At 33.7% G+C, this 20,744-nt stretch overlaps 1 protein-coding gene across 9 annotated transcripts in view; it reads left to right on the plus strand.

Moving 5' to 3' along the window:
- Positions 1 to 1,392: 1,392 nt before the first annotated feature.
- LOC18444215 (pleiotropic drug resistance protein 3) overlaps positions 1,393 to 20,744 on the plus strand; it is a 38,349-nt gene continuing 18,997 nt past the window's right edge. For 7 of the 9 annotated variants that reach the window (XR_002282611.2, XR_016058881.1, XR_016058882.1 and 4 more), the window contains exons 1-9: positions 1,393 to 1,794; positions 5,372 to 5,495; positions 11,138 to 11,220; positions 13,681 to 13,765; positions 15,154 to 15,313; positions 16,159 to 16,235; positions 17,079 to 17,132; positions 17,537 to 17,627; positions 18,676 to 18,977. Coding sequence is in view for 3 of the 9 variants with exons in the window: in XM_088871219.1 (XP_088727345.1) it covers positions 1,445 to 1,794; positions 5,372 to 5,495; positions 11,138 to 11,220; positions 13,681 to 13,765; positions 15,154 to 15,313; positions 16,159 to 16,235; positions 17,079 to 17,132; positions 17,537 to 17,627; positions 18,676 to 18,977 (1,326 nt within the window). In the remaining 6 variants the exon portion in view is untranslated. The remainder of the gene's footprint in view (positions 1,795 to 5,371; positions 5,496 to 11,137; positions 11,221 to 13,680; positions 13,766 to 15,153; positions 15,314 to 16,158; positions 16,236 to 17,078; positions 17,133 to 17,536; positions 17,628 to 18,675; positions 18,978 to 20,744) is intronic. The other 2 variants (XM_006854391.4, XM_088871218.1) reach the window with 2 other exon arrangements.

Genomic DNA, 20,744 nt, shown 5'->3' on the forward strand with positions numbered 1-20,744 from the left:
TTTGAGATTTTATTTACATTTTTTTTTTAAAAAAAAATACCAGCCGATCACTAGAATTGCTCGAGATCTAACTGAGCGTTCACTAGTTAGATCGTCCAATTTTTCCAACATTGGGTGAAATCGAACTCAAACCATCAATTTTCAATAGCCCTTTCTCACTCTAAACAGGGCCTCAAAATAGGGCTTCTCTTTGACAATTTCTCTATCTAAATGAGGGTACACAACAACCCATAACGGAACTCAAGCTTTTGTGCACTTTTTCTCTCTAAAAAAGAGTATATACATAAGCCCACAAGAGAAACCAAACTGCAACCAATCTCTCTATCGTTTTTCTCACTCTCTCTCTCACTAAAACAAAGTGAAACAAATCCATTTAAAGATGAGTCTTCCTACAACATTACAACCATTGGATTAGATGCAATCCAATGGCCCAAATGAGAGAGATAAAAAGTCAAAAATAAAACTCACTTATGTGATTTGGTTTCACACATATAATGGTGGGAACCCAACTGGATTGAGAACTGGATCAGTTTCGATGATTTTCAATCCAAATCGAACAATTTTGATCCGAATAGTCAAAATTTCAAACCTTGCACCATGCAATGTAAATCGGCATGAAATTGCAAATCCTAAGTCTTCGTATGTATATGTGATGTAATGAAGTGGTTGTTGGTATGAATACAAACAACTTTTGATTAAGCTACGCCATCTAATTCACCATTCATGCTTAAACACAACATTATTCACGCATTGACATTTTTCATGCGTCTATGACGTAATAGCTTACTCCATCACCTCAACAAGATATTTTTCTATGGGGTGAAGTTTGCATAAGATCTCAACTTTATACTGTTAAAATAAGGTATACCTCAAACCTATGCCAAAAATGTAGTTTCGGGTGCCGCAAAGCTCGGTTATGATATCAAAATCTATTGTTGCCCCCAATTATAAAATTTAAAGTTTAAAAACCCAGTGATGATCAAAGAAATCTAAAAATACTTAAAAATGGACGGTCCAAATAATGTATTAAGAGATAAACTGTTTTTAGGACTAGAAATCCCTTTTTTCATGTCTAAGAACCTCGAGATCAAGATGATCAATTTGAGGGCTTTCCAGCATAGAAACAACCTTCTCTTGTGGGTTTTTTTTTCGGTACACTTTACTGTATAGGGTTGACACCTTATGTAAACTTTTATGTATATATATATATATATATTTGCTCTCTCTCTCCCCATATCATTCCTCGCTCATTGACAAGAGAATCTCTCTCTTGCACTCACATATAATAACAATAAATCTCTCTGTCTCCCATTCATATGATGACAAAAAATATCTATCAGTCACACACATATATAATAACAATAAATCTCTCTCTCTCTCTCTCTCACACACACACATATATAATAAGCATGGAGAAGTTGTAGGAAGTTGGGGTCGGGCAAGAATGGCCCAAGTAGTGAGGGGGGACGACATGGAGTTGTCTGAGATAGGAAGAAGTGTGAGAAGGTCTTTTGGCTTGAATCATCCATTACCAGATGATTCGAGCTTTAGGAGAGAGAATTCAATGGAGAGGAGAGACGAAGAAGAGATCGAGTTACAGTGGGCAGCGATCGAACGGTTGCCGAGCTGCGATCGACTCAAATGGACGGTCTTCGATACTAATGATGGGAAAAGGGCGGCAGATGTGACGAGGTTGGGAGCTCTAGAGAAGCATGTGTTTGTAGAGAGGATGATCAAGCACGTTGAAGAAGATAATCAAAGGCTACTCAAGAACTTTAGAGAGAGAGTAGACAGGTATGGTCAAGTTTAAACTTAGAGAGAGAGAGAGAGAGAAAGAGAGAGAGTTTAGAATGAGACCTCTCTCTCTCTTAAAGGAGAAAACTTTTTAGTCTTGATTTTTTTATAAGCTTTAACATTTTTCTTGTAACTTTTGGCCAAAATTTTGGTTCTCTCTTAATCATATTTAGCTTTGTACGCTTATGAGGGCAGGTGCCATTTTCGAAAGACCATTTTCAAGCATTTCGGTTCATATATTTAGTATTTATTGGATATTGCATTTCCTTAATTTTTTAATTGTCGCATTTTAATAGATTGTTTAGAATATAGCTTTCTAGATCAAAGCTATAGGACTAGTACCAGTATACGAAAAATTTGAGCGGTTCAAATTCTAACCGCCTGATTAGATCCGGTTAAATTGGAACCGACCATTGGCAAGTTCCGGTTTTGGTGAATCCGTTGGGTATTTTTAAAAAAATTTCAAAAAAATATAGAATCCCCAAAAAATAAGGGATTTTGTTTACAATTTTTTTTTTGTTTACTGTTTTTCTTCATTTGGCAAAGATTGGAAATCGTTTTGGCCATTAGTACTATTTTTACATTTTCCTATCTTTTTGAAAAATTTCAAAAATATCTTTGGACACAAATCGATCTTTTAAAATCTATTATTTTAATTAATTTTCAACTTCATTTGGATGTGATTTGTCTTTAACACTTTTTTAACCACTCGGAGCTTGCCCGTTAGGCCAGTTGAACAGGCCGATTTACTGATGAACTTCAATTGAACCCCTTCCGGCCCATGTCTGGATAACAATTTCGATTTAATTTTTCCTACACTGGTTAATACTTTTGAAAGCACAGGTTAAGGAAAATACAACTCTACCATATTTTCGTTGATATGCTTTGGGAGATCCAACAAAATGTGGTGTTATTTCATGTGAGATGGAAACTGGTATTCTCAGTTTTCATCTCACTCGAGAAACAATTCGGTTTTTGGATAGCCCAGCCCAAAAGTGATGCTTTGCCTGATTCGGATTGGACCGGTTGCAAAGGTGACGGGTCCGAGGAGCCCTAGGTTCACCCTATTGCCCTTGGTTTTCGCCTTTTTCTTATTATTTATTTTTCTTAATGAATCAGTATACTAGTTCAATTTGAGAATATGTTGATTTGGACCAAGTTAATCGGACTCCATACCCAATTATTTAAAGCACCGATCCGTTTTTATAAAACTGGTCACACATTGATTAGAGAGTCGACCAATTGATGTATTCATTATATTAATAGGATCACTCCCTCCATCACCGTCCAACCTATTGGTAGGCGGTGACATCAAACCATACTCATCACAATCCCAAAATTTTATTTTATAAAATTCCAATTTTTTTTTAGGAAAAAGTTTATAAAATCTCTCAACCTTGAATTACAAAATTGAGACACACCACATGAACTCATTCAGAAACGTTGTTATGGAAAACCCTCAAATTAATCTTTTCTAACTTAAGATGTACGAATATAAAATACATTTAAGTATTAAAAATAGTGAATCTTGTAGCATATTCATCTGGACAGTCGATTTTCAAGATTTTTAAGTATTTATTGGTTAGCTTGATCTACATTATTTTTAGAGCTTTAAATTTTATAATTATAGATCAAAACATATCTTGAGACCAACACAAGATATAAGATAAAGTCCGTCATTGTCACCCGTTAGATGTGAAATCCAATGGGTGATCGTGTGTCACTGATTGAATACAAATTTCGAAACAAATTTTTTCGCAAGTTGTGATACGCTATAATATGTTAGATTTCACATCCAATAGCTAAAAAAAATTGTCATTTTTATATAAAAAAATAAATAATCTCATGCTATACAATCCCTAAGATAAACTGTGAATCATAATCCCTTAGATAATAGGTGAATCATAATGTGATTAGGTGCTAATTGGGTACCTTGTACAAACCCTAAACACCAAAGCAATTATTTATTCTTGTCATTCATTTATTTTTAGGAAGTTGGCCACCAAGTTAGAGGACAAAAGCACCGGATTCTTAGAGATGGTCCTCATTGATTGCCATACTCTTTAATGACAAGATGAGTATGTAGCTGAAACATGTGACATATATCTATCCTCCTGTCTCTGCAGTTTTTATAATAATTTAGCGCCCCTATCTCCATTTCCTTCCACATGATCTCCTGACAACATTTTGCAATTTTATTTTATTTTATTTGACCCCCCTCGGACTCTAATTATTCAAACATATCATCAATAATTTGTGGGTGTTTGAAAAATTGGAATTGGGCTGTGACCCATTGGGGTCCCATTCTGGTTCCGCTTTTCTAATCTCGACTTGAACGATTATTGAGTTGGATTAGATTATGTTTAACAAAGGAATGAAAAAAGAAGAGTAAAAACGGGAGAATTGGGGTGATTCTGGTTTTTGAAATTGGAATTGTGTAGTTTTTAAATTACAATTGAAACATACGATTCTGAGTTAGCTCAAGAATACTTAATCACTAAATGTGACAACAGCTCTCTTGCTCCATAGTGACAAAATAAATTCCGATCATTGATTTGGTGTTGTACCTAATAGGAAAAAGGATATTTTATTTCTAAAGGTTTTGCAGTTCCTTCTAACTCCTCATATCAAAAAGCAATGTATTAAAATCATTTAAAAAGTAAAAAAAGAATGTTAGGCATGCACCACCACAAAACCACCTTGGAAATGGCTTGAGGGCCAAGAACACCTTGGGAGGTCCAAAAATGACAATGCAAAAAGAGTGGTGCATGATAGAGCACCTTTAAGACTTCAAATTCATTATTTTCAGATCCATGATGTGGAGTTGAGGATGGGTTTGCAATTTCAATAGTCAGAGTCCATTTTTCCGATAGGTTTTGAGGTGCAACCTATTGCATCAACGGCTGCACCAAAACCACACCTAAAAAATATTCTATTAGAAAAGATGTGAAGTCAGTTCTCATTTCTTTCCATTGAAGTGGAACTTATTTTACATAAAACAGTAGTAACCATGAAAATATGTCCATGAAAGTAGTTTTATGTGAAAGAACTCCCCCATGTAATTGGGTGTGGGAGTTTTTCACACTAATTCGCCCCAGAGCATTTTTTCACACTAATTGACTGTTAATTGGTGTGAAAAAACTCTCACACTTAATCACATAGAGGAGTTTTTTAATGTGAAAATACTTACTTATTTTCGAGAGTTTTCTTTTGTCTCTTTCATCATGATACTAGAACAAACAACACAAGATTCACAATCCAAAAGGACCATTTACTTTTGTACAAAGAGGTCACAATCATTCTTGTCCTTTTGATTTCAAATTAAGTGATTGTAAGAGTATTATTAAAAAGACTCAAAGTTTAAAAAAAAACAATAAATTATCGAACTTTGTGACTAGCCCAAACCATCCAATTTGAGATCTCATCAGTAATTGTGACCTCTTTGTAAACTGTCTCACTATATACAAACCCTTTTATTATCCTAAAAATCATGTCAAATAGTACATGACAATTAGGTTTTAAAACAAGAAAATATCTACTGTTTCATCTGCTTTTTTCTTTCCTCTCTTTTTTCCAGAGTCGGACTGAAGCTGCCCACAGTTGAAGTAAGATTTGAAAACTTAAGCGTAGAAGCAAAGTGTGAAGTGGTGGATGGGAAGCCCCTCCCTACCCTCTGGAATACAATCAAAAGCATTTTATTTGTAAGTATTTTCTCCTGAGACTTTCCATTAGCAAATGCCTAAACAAAAAAAAAAATTATCATAAATCTTCCTCTCCCTATTTAAGTGAGTCGGCTCACTGATTCGAATGACTGCACCATTTCTTTTCTTTCAAACGAGGTCACAAGTACTATTAGCCATTAGATGTTAAATTGGATGGATTGAGTGTGTTACAAGTTCAAGAATTTTTTTTTTTTTAATTTTGGGTTTAGCCAATGACACACCCACAACCATACGATTTAAAATTTTACAGACAATAATGATTATGACTTCTTTGTATTTAAAATAGGAAAAATTACAAATAATCTTCAAAGCTAGATTTTCTATGCAAGTTACCCCAGCCCAACTTTTTTTCTCATTTTTTTCCCAAAATACACTTTTCAAACAAATACCCCCAAGTAAAAAAAAGTATATTTTTTTGACAGAAAAATTTACATTTTTTGACAGAAAAATTTACTTTTGGCCGGATATTCACATAGGCTGTCGGACCGCTCTTTGACATTGCCGGACCCCATTAAACTAAAAAAAGTGCCGGACTGCTCTTTGACATTGCCGGACCGCTTTTTGGCAGTGCTGGACCGCATTGGCCTATTGTCATACTGTTCTTTGTTAGTGCCAGACCGCCACTTATATTGTTGGACCACCACTATTATTTACTGGACCAAAATTACAATTTGGGACCACCTTTTCATGAGAAAGAGGAGAGAGAGGGGTGGGTAAAAGTAAATGATGGTAAAAGTATATTTGGGGGTAAAAAATGAGAAAAACACTTTACCTTTCTATCAAAAGAGAAAAAACCGATCTAAGGACTTAAAAATAACTTGAGTCCTCACTCAACGGAACAACCGACTGCTCAGCCCTGGACAACCCAAGCTGATTCTCCAATTCGAAACTGTCCGGAACCATAGACTCCTAGATCCAAGGCTGACTCGGTTCTAGATCCATATTTGTAGCCACTATTGAGCTAAATCATAGCGCCATGGTTTTTATGAGTCCATATAAAAATGAGTCCCCTCTTAAACATCTATTTTTGTGATGGTTTTTTGGACCTAATTTTAAGGATATATAATCTCTAACATGGAGATTATGAATATGAAAAATAAATAAATTTTTAAAATTAAAAATAATAATTTTATAAAAAAGCATTTAGACCGTTAGTTTCAACTATTTTTAATTGGACCACCCATTTGCATCTATTTTTAAGATGAATGCCTTATATCTCTGGGGACGCAAAATTCCCAGCAGTATGTAATAATTTTCCAAAACAGAGACGTGGTTCATTTATGCTTTTTGTTTGGGCACCCGTCTAAGGTTTTAGGGTACACCAATCATTTAGGTCAAAAGTATAAGATGAGGCGTTGGGCAAAAGGAGCATTAAAAGTGTTACCGAGATTTGCAGTAGTTGAATGCAGAAGTTCAGTGTTACTGAGACTTGAAGTACAGAGACATTTGCATGTCACTCAGTTTTTGCCACTACTTTCCAACAAAAAGGCCCGCATAATTGTTTTCATATGAAACCTGAATTAATTAAAGGAAAATGTTTATATAAGGTTACGACTTTAAATTGTGATGCACTTAAAAAATCCATTGGAAAATGCTGTTTTGATGTTGAAAAACCTTCTAATTGATCATCTTGATATCGAGATGTATAGAAAGAAAATAAAATATTTTGAGTCCCAAAAATAGTGCTGGACGGTCTATTTTCAAGATTTTATGTGCTTATAGATCTATTTGATTTGAACTATTTTTGAAATTTAAATTTTACATTAGATATAAAAATAGATTATCAGGCCATCCTTATATTTTGGAGGTGCACCTTTCTTTTATTGTTGACGGTTGCAACCTTATGTAAACACCCTTATTTAAATAAAAAAAAGCAGAACCTACATTATTTATGTTTGGTTTGCATAAAATACGCGTAAAAATATATCTCATTTGAAAAGTTTTTACTGCACAATTTTCATATGAAAGCAGCTTTTCACCTTAATAGGCGTGTAGAAACTTCTTGTGAAACCATTTACCAGCTGACCCGATTTTTAACCGATCTTGTTAAGACTGGAGCGGTGGCTAAACCTGTGAAACCATTTACCAGCTGACCCGATTTTTAAGCAATCTTGTTAAAGACGGGAGCGGTAGGTAAACCTGTGTGGTCACTGATCCAATTGGACTGGACTGATTCACTGGTCAAACCGATCATAAAATAAAAAAATATAAAAACGAATAGAGAAAATAAGGAATAAACAAAAAAATAGAAAAATAATAAAAAAAATTGAGAGAAGTTATTAGGTACAAACAATGGAATATTTTTCATCTATAAACATTTTTCCATAGTTCTATTGAAATGTTAGAGAATAAAAAATAACAATAAATAAATAAAAGCGAAAAACCCACAAATACTTATAATGTACCAAACAATGTAAAAACCTACAAGAATATAATTATTAAAGCAAGAATAACTGTTAAATTGAATAAACAAAACAATCTATTGCATTGATTTGAAAAAAGAATATCAATTCTACCAAAAAACCTAAAAATCAAAATTTTCTTTTTTTCTTTAATATAAAACAAAAAAATGGAGAAAATAGTGTATCAAACTTGCTTGGGGCTTAAAATTTGGTGGATTGATGGGCAAAATCAACCCGGAAGTTGCCAAAATTTTGCCAAAAAAATTGGGGGTTTTTAGGTTGATAGAGAAAATAGCAAAAGTAGCTTCCTCCCTCTAAAATTCCACTTTAAAACCCCAAAACCCTCTATCTATTACAACTTTGCTTTAATCTTTTTTTTCATTTGTGAGAGAGAGAAAAATCCAATTTAAAGCGCCAAAACCCTCCTATTGCAATGACCATGCAGGATATCTATTACAACTTTGGTTTAATCTTTTTTTTTTGAATTTGAGCGAGAGAGAGAGAGAGAGATGTTAAAATATAGTGAAATAATCCATAAATTGTTAGGAATGATTGTGATTGTGAGTTCAAGTCGGCTCGAGAAGATTAAATTATAGTTTTCCTGAAAGACCAAAAAAAAGTTTTCTATAAGCATTGTTTTTTGAAATAATGCACTAAAAGATAACACTCTAAAGTAAAAAATTATTAAAATCTAGGAAAAAGAAAAAGTGACATATATATATATATATATATATATATATATATATATATATATATATATATATATATATATATATATATATATATATGAGTAATGATCCTATATTACTCTTCCCCATCAATGTGTGTAGGACCCCAAAGGATCACCATTAAAATTAGTATGGATCTCTAAAAAAGTTATCACATGAGTGGGTGTGGGACTTGACTTTTCTATAAATCCGTTGGGGTCCTACACACATGGGTGGGGGAGGGTCTTATAGGATCATTATATATATATATGAAGCACCTACAAAACGCCTATAGGTGAAGCTTTACATTACTTCACCTACACCTTATCATTGTCCAAAGTTCATCACACGGTCATCGATGTTTGATAGTGTTTTAATTTTTATAATTATTATACTAATTATATTTATCTAAAATTTGGGATGTGTGTACATATGATCAAGTCACATAAAAAATATATTAAAAAAGTAATAGTCATAAAATAAAATGATAAAATTACCCTTGAAATTTTGTAGGGGTATTTTATGTATTTTTTATCATTCAAATTATTTGTTTTATATTTTATTCATGTGCATCTCATTAAGGCACACACCGGACAAATCATGTTTCAAGTCATTCCTATCTGTAGAAAAAAAATGAAAAATAAAACACTATCGGACAATCGTGATTGTACGATGAACTTTGGACGGCGATGAGGGTAGACGAAATCACTGTTTATTTTTTCCTATAGACATTGGGAAGGCTTTTCCATATATATATAATTTGACATGTAATGGTTAGGTTAAATGGTCGATCTTTGCGGCACCTCTCAAGCCATCTTATTGCTATGTAATGGCTAGGTCAAATGGTCTCATGGTATGCAATCCCTTTTTGAGTGAGCCTCACTTCTATAATATAATGTGGACATCTTGTATAATTTATTTCTATTTTATAATATGCAATTTCGGAAGTCACTTTCAAATACTTAATGAGTTATTCATGAAATTTTGAAGACTTAAAACTCTTATTTTTCCTTTTTTTCTTTTCTTATCTATATATCTCAAAGTCAAAATATACAAAAAGACCATTTACTTTTTAGTACAAGGAGGTCACAATTATTATTGTCCATTAGATTTTAAATTATGTGATTGTAAGTATGTTATTTACTACATTTAAAATTAAAAAATAATAATATCTCGACCCTTGTGACATATCTGAAGCTATCTAATTTGATATCTACTAGCTAGGTATGATTGTGACCTCCTTGTAGTAATGGAAAAATGGTCTACAATTCCTTTTTTAAGTGGACCTCAATTCTATAATATAAGGGTGCAGTTGGCATACAGATGCATCCGTAGTTGTAGAGTAGAGGTAAGGTGCACCTTCAAATTATCATGGTATCTAATTTTGGTGTAAAATGTTTTTAGGATTATCTCAAAATCTATTTTTATATCTAATTATAAAATTTTAAATTTAAAAAATAGTTAAAATCAAGTAGATCTATAAACATATGAAAATATTGAAAATGGACAGTGTAGATAATCTGTTGTAAAATGCATTATTTTTTAGACTTATTTTTTTTTTATCTTTCATTGTCATACATCTCGATGTCGAGATGATCAATCAAAAGGTTTTTGAACATTAAAACTACCTTTTCCGATGGGTTTTTGAGGTGCATCCGTAGTTCTACATTATAAGGTTGTATCCTTATACATACTTTTTCCATAATATATTATTGATAACTTGTATAAATTTTTCTATTTTGTAATATGAAATTTTGGGAATCGCTTTGGAATACTCAACGAGTAATTCATTAACAAAATACATATATAATTTCTTGAATGAAGAATTGCTGGTCTAGAAAAACAAATTGCTTGTGATTTATGCTATACATTTTATGCAAGTTTATAGTATGTGATCTACATGTGGCAATGGAAAGGTTCCGCCCGGCCAAGAACCTCTAGGGCACGAGCCCGGGCCATAAGATTTGGCGCGAGCACAGAACTGGAGCTTGGGAACTTGGCCTAATGTTGGCGTCGGGCTTAGGCCGTCGTCAGTAATGATTTGGCTGGACCCTCTTCGGCCTAACCCTATCTTTTTTTAGTTTTCCTTTTTATTTAAAAAATTCAATATCTACCTACTCCACCCAGCCCCACCGCAGTAACATAGGTAGGCTACCTAACACAAGAATAAGGTTGGGCTTGGAATAAAGCATATTTAACCAAATCCAAACCCAAGCCCACCCTCCCGAGTCCTAAGCTGGGCTTAGGCTAGCCTGGGCCCGGTCCATTGCCACCAAAACTTGGTGTCCTGAAAGTACTTATGCTCATAGTTTGGTGAGGGAGCATATACTCTTGTTCTTTCTAAAAACCTCCAGGATATATTTCTTGATGGTCGACCTCAAATGGTTCAAAAAAAAAAAAAAACTTTGATGATGATATATTTATCAGTGAAAAATTAGCTGTATGAATTTCTGAGTACCTTCTCCGCCTTTTTCTCCATTCTTATTGACAAGGGCAAATGTGGCTTGTACAGGGATTGGTGAGGCTGCCTGGTTCAAAGTCAGAAGCAACAATAAGTGTCATCAAGGACGTTAGTGGGATTATAAAGCCATCCAGGTGCCTTATTCTAAAATGCAATCTTTCATTTATTATTGAAAAGTCAAATAGTTGAAAAAAAGTTATGACGATGATGATGATGACTACGACGACGATATGCTATAAAGCTCTCATGCTAGCATTGTTTATTTGATATGGAAAGTGCATATCAGTTCTAGCCCCTCCTATATGAATAATCGGGCTAGATTTGTGCTATTTTAATTAAATAATTATTTTATTAAAATAGCTGTGAGAGATATACTATTTAATATTTTAGATATTTGCCACTATTCCAACTTATCATGTGTATTTTGAAAATAAATCAATATGTATACGTAAAATATTAAATAGTTCTTCTCTCATAGGTATTTTGATAGATTTTCTTAAATAAATGATATAGATGTCTTGGGCGTACATCAAAATAGGTTTATCAGTGCCCATAACCTATGTAATAACCATGTCCATTTTTTATCTTATTTGCTCTATATTGTGCTAGTTGGCTTACAAAATCATCTCCGTCTATATTTTACTGTACGGAAAATGTGAGGTTTATATAATCGGCCTACCTTATACTATATAAGTAAGACACACTTCTAAATTTTACTAGAAGATGTGGTTCTAGTGTCGGAAATATTACAATAGCTTGACAATCCATGTTCAACCCCTAATTATGAAATTAAAAAATTTCAAAAACAGTGCAAATCGAGCATATCTATAAACACTTAGACAATCTTAAAAATAGAGGGTCTAGGTAACTTATTACAAGATGCACTTTTTAAGGAATTCGAATTTATTTTTTCTGTATATCTATACATCTCGATGTGGAGATGATAAATTGGAAGGTTTCTTAACTTTAAAACACTCATTTCTACTGGATTAGGTTTTTTAACTTCAGAACACTCTTTTCTATTGGATTAGGTGGAGATGATAAATTTGGAAGGTTTTTTAACTTCAAAACACTCATTTCTATTGGATTAGGTGGGGATGATAAATTGGAAGGTTTTTTAACTTTAGAACACTCATTTCTACTGGATTAGGTTTTTTAACTTCAGAACACTCATTTCTGTTGGATTAGGTTTTTTAACTTCAGAACACTCATTTCTACTGGATTATTGAGATGCAGCTTACTTTTTTTTTTTGGGTAATTTAGTGAGGAAGACTGACCTTACCCTTGGGTAATTTAGTGGGGAAGATAGACCCTACCTGAAACATTCATTTCTACTGAATTTTTGAAGGTATTAATTGAGAGTATCAACAGTAGGAATGGATACCACGATGTGGTAATTGAATGTGGAGATGCTACCACCATGACCGCAGCCCCTTTCCTAGGTGCACCGTACTTCTATAGTAGAAGGTTGCAGCCTTATGTAAACTTTTTCTATAAATAGAAGGGGAAAAATAGTTGAGTAGCGTCACTGTATCAAATCCTTTGGAAGTCACTCTTGACTTGGCATGGCCCATAAAGCCAAAAGATTTCATGCACCTGAGGGAGCATATTGTCCATTTATTTCCTTGAATAAAACTCAAATTTAGAAGAAATTTTAGGATCCAATTTGGGGATGTAACATCACCCATACACTAGCCAACAATTTAAAATTGCACTCTTTATATACTATGAGTAGATCTAAGTGTTAGAAAAGTTAAAATACAATTTAATCTTTTAAGAATAATCATTTTTGGTTAGTTTCAAAAATTTTAAATTCAAAAAAATCTACTCAAGTAGGTTTTCTTCCCGAGGGAGTAGATGAAAATCATGCTCCCACATAGCATACTAGCACCCATAAAGCCAAAAGAATTGATGCTTCCAAAGCTATATGGGGTGGCAACGGGTTGGGTATGGGTATCGGTCAAGTCCGGCTGGACCCGGACCAATACCTGAATAAATTCGGGTCCAGGTTTTAGATCTGAACCCTATCTGTTGGGTCCAAAAATTGAACCCATACCCGTACCCGTCGGGTCTCGGGTCCATTGTCACCTTCACTATGAGCTTTTTTTGTTTTGCCCCTTTTTTTTATCATCATATACCCGTATTATTGGACAACAAGGTCACAATTACCTACTATTAGATTTCAAGTGGTGTGATTTGTTATTTAATAGCTAGAGATGACAACTAGTTCTAATTATATACGATCTTTAATACGCCCAATTGAATAGAGTTTAAAGTAAAGTATTTCATCTCTAACATGTTATGGGTACGGGTCGGATCCAGTTGGAGCCAGAAATTGACCCATATAGTGTTTAGGTCCATGTTTTAGACCCGGACCCGATCCGCTAGGTCGAAATTCTAAACCCATATTGGACCCATGTCGGGTATACTGGCGGGTCCCAGATCAAGTCCAGGTCCATTGCCAACCCTAAAGCCATATTTCCAAAACTTCCCTCAGGGCCGAGGGAGAGAGGGCATCATGGGAATTATAGGGTAACATGGGTATTTTTGGCAGCTATGATCTCAATTGTAAGACAAGTTTGTGATGGTTGCAGATTAACGCTCCTATTAGGGCCCCCAGGATGCGGAAAGTCCACTTTATTAAAGGCACTTGCTGGAAAGCTGGATGGCTCCCTCAAGGTCCCCTCTCTCTCTCTCTCTCTCTACCCCCCTCTCTCTCTCTCTCTAAAGGTTATATCAATCTCTCTCACACATATACATTAACATATCAAATAGTTGAGTTTTTAAAAAAAATAAATAAATCAAGTAGTTGATACTTCAAATATGTTTTGATAAATTTCTTGATTTTAAATGACAAAAGATGTGTTGTGACTATAGCATGAAGTTGCTGGCAAATAAATGATGCCAACAAATTTTCAATTTACCAGGCAAAACCAACACAATTTCAAGAATCAACTGCATATCAATTTACTTTTTCCAAAAAGAAGAGGTTGTTGATTGCCTCGCTTCATATCAGTATAAGCTGAATGACTCAGATTAAATCTTAATTAATATGTTAGTCAAAACCAATTAATTTTTAACTCTTTATAAATACGATTGACTTTAAATTTTGGAGACACATGGGCCCGAACAAAACATATAAAAATTCAAAATACAAAATAATCATGCCATTAAAGAGCAAAATTCCTTGATAGTGAGCGTTGACCATCTTATTCTTTGATATGGAAAGTCTAGCGTCCCTCTATTTTGTGGACTGGGCAGCTCACAAAATCTTTGTCCTTTTTTTTAATAGTGAAATTTATAAAAGGGTGCGGTTTCTATAAGGTTGCAACCTTAAACAATCCAATTAACGCGCACTTTAAAATTTTATCATAACATGTAATTTTGTTACAAAAAAGTCTTAGTATTATCTTAAAATCTATTTTCATATGTAATTAGAAAATTTTGGAATTCCAAAAATAATTAAAATTAAGTAGATTTATAAATATATGAAAATCTTGAAAATGGATGGTTTAGATAATGTGTTGCAAGATGCACTACTTTCGGGACTCGAAATTTTTTTTTTTCATATTCATACATCTCGATGTCGAGATGATTGATTAGAGTGTTTTTTTCAAAATTAAAACATTTTCGATAGATTTTTGAGGTGCATATGTGATTCTACATTTTAAAGTTGCAACCTTATATATAAACTTTCCCCTTTATCCAAATACACCTAACTTTTCAAGAATTTAAAAATCTGCACTTTTCAACTATTTCAACTCATGTCATATATACTTTTATCTTTTTTTTGAAATTAAACTAGATGACATAAGTAAAATGTTAAATAATTAATCTCTCATGTGTATTTTGATGAATTTCCCCTCTTAATATCATAAAAATCCTAATAAATAGCATGGAAGTGGGGACCAAAGAAGACAAAAGGCAATGGCATTACTCTCTTGCAATTATCTTGTATCCTTCCTTTTGAAAAAGATACAATTTGTATATTATTTAGGAAAAATTTCTTCTTTAGTATGCCTTAATATAGTAAGATTTTTAAACCTAAGGAGCTTCTTCACTTTCAGGAATCTGGTGAAATTACATACAATGGGTACAAATTAGAAGAATTTGTTCCTGAAAAGACATCAGCTTATGTAAGTCAGTATGACCTGCACATTCCTGAGATGACTGTTAGAGAAACCCTAGATTTCTCAGCTCGTTGCCAAGGAATTGGTAGCAGACATGGTAAGAAATGTTGAATGGCATCTTAAATTTGGCTTTAGTTAGGGGTGAGGTTTGTATAAGGTGTCAATCATGTAATATCAAAGTAAGACGCAGATCAAAACTACGTTGAAAGATGCAGTTTTGGTACTGAAAAGCCTAAAAATTCGTTAAAATATGTTTTCACTCTTAATTATGAAATTTAAAGCAGTGATGCAGGTCGAGAAGATCTATGAACAGTTATTTTTTTTAAAAAAATGGATGGTTCAGACAAGGAAGATCATTTCATGAGCATGGGGACGCATTTCTACATTTGCACCCCCCGAGGTATAAAGCATCCATCTTTAAGATGGATGCAAATGGGTATTCTATCTAAAAACAATTGAAACTAACAATCCAAATGTTTATTTTATAAAATTATTAATTTTAATTAAAATTTATTTATTTATTTATATCCATGATCTCATGTTAGAAATTATGTCCTTAAAAATTGGTTCAAAAAATCCGTATCAAAAATAGATTTTTAAGAGGGGACGCATTTCTACATGGACTTATAAAAACCATGTCCTCCAGATAATGGTACAAGATCTACTATTTTCATGACTTGAAATCTTTTTTTTTTTTTTTGTATCTATATATCTCGAGGTTGCGATGATCAATTTGAGGGCTTTCAACATTAAAACAAGCTTTTCTGATTGGTTTCTAAGGTGCGCCTTACTTCAATAGTAAAAGGTTGACACCTTATATAAACATTTTCCTTTAGTAAGTTGACATGATGTAAAGATCTTTGCTCATTGGGGATTACATGAGTTCGGCTCATATAGAGCCCTTAGATTAACTCTAGGGTTTGCCTTTGTGTGTGCTAAAAGAGCTCGTAGCGGAAGTTACTAGAAGGGAAAAACAAGCTGGAATTGTGCCTGGATCGGACATAGACACCTACATGAAGGTCTCTCTCTCTCTCACATATATTTTTATAAGGGATTGTATGTAATGTGGGGCAGTGACTCCATGCAACGGTTGTATCATATTATAATGCAACGACGCTTCTAGAAAATCATGTTTTGTGGTATTTGTATAATCTAAAATTTTGCACACACACTCTCTTCATCTCAATAATCAATCCCCCCCTCCTAAAAGAGAAGTTCAATTTGAACCTGGCCATCCCCTCCAAAAACGAATCTAGACCATTCATTTGGTAAATTTCAAGATCTTAGCCTTTACAAACTCAAATCAATTTTCTCTTTTTTAACATTGTTCATCTAATGATAATGAAGTTATCCGAAAAAATTAGAAATGAAAAACTCATTCTAAGGTCTAGATCTAAGCATCTCACCAAAATGAACGGTCTATGTTAATTGGGCCAAAAAACTATTTTCTAGGTTGTTTTTTCAATTTTTTTTTTTTTCATTGTTCATTAGAATGAAAAAAAATGTATATTTCAAAATTTGGATAAAACAAATAGCCATAACATGATTTTTAAATGTTGTTGCATCATAGTACTATACAAACGTTGCATGAAATAATTGCCCTTTAATGAAACCATTTACCTTTGGAACAAGGAGGTTACAATTACTTACAACTAATCGATGTGAAATCTGATAGCTTGGGTGTATTATAAAGTTCGTGAATATTTCTTTTGAACTTTGAATTTTGTCAATAAAACAAATGCATCCACCTCATTTTACATCCACCGATCAAGATTAATTGTGATAATCTTAAGATTAATTGTGATAATCTTACACCAAAGGCTCTATATTTTTGCTGAAATGGGATTGCAATTTATTCGCAGGCCATCTCTACAGAGGGAGTCAAAAGAAGCCTTCAAACCGATTATATTTTAAAGGTAGCTTTTCTTGGTGCATAGCTGTAGTTGGTTTTTTTTCCATGACTTTACTACCGAGCTTTTATGCAAAAATGCAATAAAAATTACTTGCCATTAAGGGAGGCTACAAAAATTGAGGAGGTCTTAGATTCCTACCCTCAATTCTGAGCCAGCTTGGCAATTTTTAAGACTGGTTTTCAACTGGTGACCAATTTGTTTATGATGGTGTCGCTAGATCATCACATCTTTTCCGGTTAATAAAATAATTCCATTTTCCAAACCACGTAATTAACCTTGGTGGGCTCATTTAAATCACTTGTAAAATGTGGTCATGTTAAGGTGCTTTGCTCATTTATGAAAATAAGGGTATTTTAATAATATTTCCTCCAGCCATTTTCTATTGATTTGTAAAATGTTATATGTAGATTCTTGGCCTGGACATATGCTCCGACACCATAGTGGGTGACATTATGCGTAGAGGCATTTCCGGAGGAGAGAAGAAAAGATTAACCACAGGTATTGTATTTAATAGTGATCCTTATAACTAGGGTGTATATAGATTAATAAAATCGTTTACTTTTGATACAATGAGGTCACAATTACTTGTAACCATTAGATGTGAAATCTGACATATTGAAGTTCATCCCAATACTCAATAAATTTTATTTGAGACTTTGTACCCGGTGATAACATAAATGCTAACCATCTGATTTCACATCTAACAATCAATAATGATTGTGACGTATTTATTGTAGTTGTCTTTTAAAGTAGGAATTTAACACTCGAACGTTAGTCTTAATGAGGAAATCGTTTCATGCCAAACAAGCACGTTTATTAGGGAAATGTTGTGATGACGGAACCAAGGTTGAAATGTGATATTGATCAACTATATTAGTGTGGCATTTTGCTTCAAATCGTTCAAGAACAATGAAGAACGTTGCACTTTATTTTTCACAAAATAACTCAGGATATGTCTAATTTTAAATGGGATTGTATGTTATGAAATAATTTATCTTTATTACAAAGACGTCATAATTGCTCGTAGCCATTAGGTGTCAAATTGGATGGATTGGGAGAAATTTTTTTGAACTTTGAGTCTAGTCAATGATCCTCTTACAACCATCCGATTTGAAATCTGATGGATGAGTGATACTGACCTCTTTATACGAAAAGTATACAGTATGCACAATTCAATAATACTCTTACAACCACCCGGTTTGAAATCTGATGGACGAGTGACACTGACCACCTCGTACAAAGAGTATACAATATGCACAATTCGAAGCATCCCAATTTTACTTCCAAAAGGTTCTTGATATCTTTCCATGTGCTCCATTTTAACCGTCCATCATACAATAGCCTAACTCAGATTGAAGCATCCCAAGCTACAGTTTAAACCACAATTACCAATGCTTATCATGCTCTATTGGCCATTAAGACAGCTGAAAAAGAAATCTTTCTATGAAAACATTGAAGCTACATCATACAACTGCATATTAAGGCTTCTTATGCATTATCTGTATAAAAACCGGCAACCTCAACTCCATGGCATTTGATATTGCAGGGGAGATGATCGTCGGTCCGACGAAAACACTCTTCATGGACGAGATCTCGACAGGGTTAGATAGTTCCACCACCTTCCAAATTATTCGCTATCTGCAACAACTCGTGCATATCATGGATGCTACTGTCTTAGTCTCTCTCCTTCAGCCAGCACCCGAAACTTTCGAGCTTTTCGATGAAGTCATATTAATGGCAGAAGGGAAGATCGTCTACCATGGTCCTCGGGATTATGTGCTCCATTTCTTCGAAAGCTGCGGATTCAGGTGCCCCGAAAGAAAAGGTGCCGCTGATTTCCTACAAGAGGTATGTAATACCTTATCGAGAAATTAGTTTTGGATTGAATTTTTTTGCATTAACTTACAGCAAAAGAAAATCATAATTAATTTCAGGCAGATATCGGTTAATACATAGGAAAAGTGTAAGGTGTTCTGTTGACCATATAAAATATACCGTCATAAGTATCGTCACCATCAATTCATTGGATGAATTGTGATGAGGAGTTTGAAAGCCACCCAACATGACCTCCCCATGGGGTAGGCCCTACGTTTTCATCCATCCATCCATTGATTGGACGGTTTCAGGCATAGGAGCATAAATTTTATGGTTATATGAATTATCATTGAGAAATGATCCTATAGAACTCTCCCCCACCCATGTGTATAGGACCCCAAATGATCACCATTAAATTTGGCACGGATCTATAAAAAAATCAAATCCCACACCCATGTGATAACTTTTTTAGAGATTCGTGCTAACTTTAATGGTGATCCTTTGGGATCTTACACACATGGATGGAGGAGGGTCCTATAGGATCATTACTCATTATCATTATATTACAACTTGCTAGTAATTTTGAGGATTATTATTTGGATAGTTACCCCAGATTTAGAGAAGTTTGGGCAATCTTACTTGCCTGAAACCATTATTGAAACAACGGATCGGTGAGGTGGATTGTCCCCCCATCAATCTCATGTTGGATTGGCACTCGGGATTGGTCTAAATTGACAATTTGTAACAATATTTATACAAATGAAAAATACATTTTAAAAAATATGAAAAAATGGCTTATTGGTTGTGACTTAGTACCTATGAAAATATTAGAAAAGTTCAAAAAATAATTACAAAAAGAAAGCTTTCAGGGATCTGGCCAGTACTGATTCTTTTTCAGAATTGATTTTGTCACAGCCAATTCCCGTTTTGAGTTGGACGATTGCTGACCTACAATGCCATTTTTCAAAAAATGCAGGAGAGTTCTACTCATATAAGCCAATTTAAGTGATTTAGTTGAAAAATATTTCAAACAAGATATTCTTGGGGAAATTGAGCGGTGAGAAATTGTATTTCCTCACTTAGTCGGATTTTCTTTAGGGATTGTATACAATGTGACCGTTTACTTTTGGTAACGATCATCTGATGTGAAATCTGATAGCTCGAGTGTATCAAGAAAATTCCTTTTGAACTTTGAGTTTGGTCAATGAAATAAATGCAGCCATCCAATTTCATATCCAATGGTGATGATTAATTGTGACCACCTTATACTAAAAGTAAATGGTCTCATTATATACTTTTCCTTTCCTTTTTACAAAAATTTGATGACCTTTTTAGCAATTAGAGAAATAGCGGCTTGAACCTAGTTTGAGTTACACAAGCAAGTCACTTGAGTCGGAGCCAAGCTACCCAAAGAGCTAAAAAAAACCCAAAAAATGGGGAAAAAATTAAAAAATATACATAAGATGGATTATATGAAATTAGAAAGGAAGAATAGAAATTTACCCAAAGAAATCAATTATTTCAATTTAAGCTGAAAAATATAAATTTATGCAAAATTTCAAGGCCGACCGCCAGTGTTCATGCTCAACATGAATTGATGCTTCCAATCCTCGACAAAGATTTCTCAATCAACTCCAATCAAAACCTTCAAATTATATTTTTGTTTCGAGTGAAAACTTTGGATAATAGTAAATAGGAAACGAAAATCTTATAGATTTGAGGAATGCTTCTCTTCACACTACGGAATAAATTGCCAATAAAAATAAGGAAATATCATATAAAGAGATTATTATTTTTAGT

The sequence above is a fragment of the Amborella trichopoda genome, chromosome 7, assembly GCF_054954075.1.
Source record: "Amborella trichopoda isolate Santa Cruz 75 chromosome 7, AtrichopodaSantaCruz75HAP2 v2.0, whole genome shotgun sequence".
NCBI classification, from domain to species: Eukaryota; Viridiplantae; Streptophyta; class Magnoliopsida; order Amborellales; family Amborellaceae; genus Amborella; species Amborella trichopoda.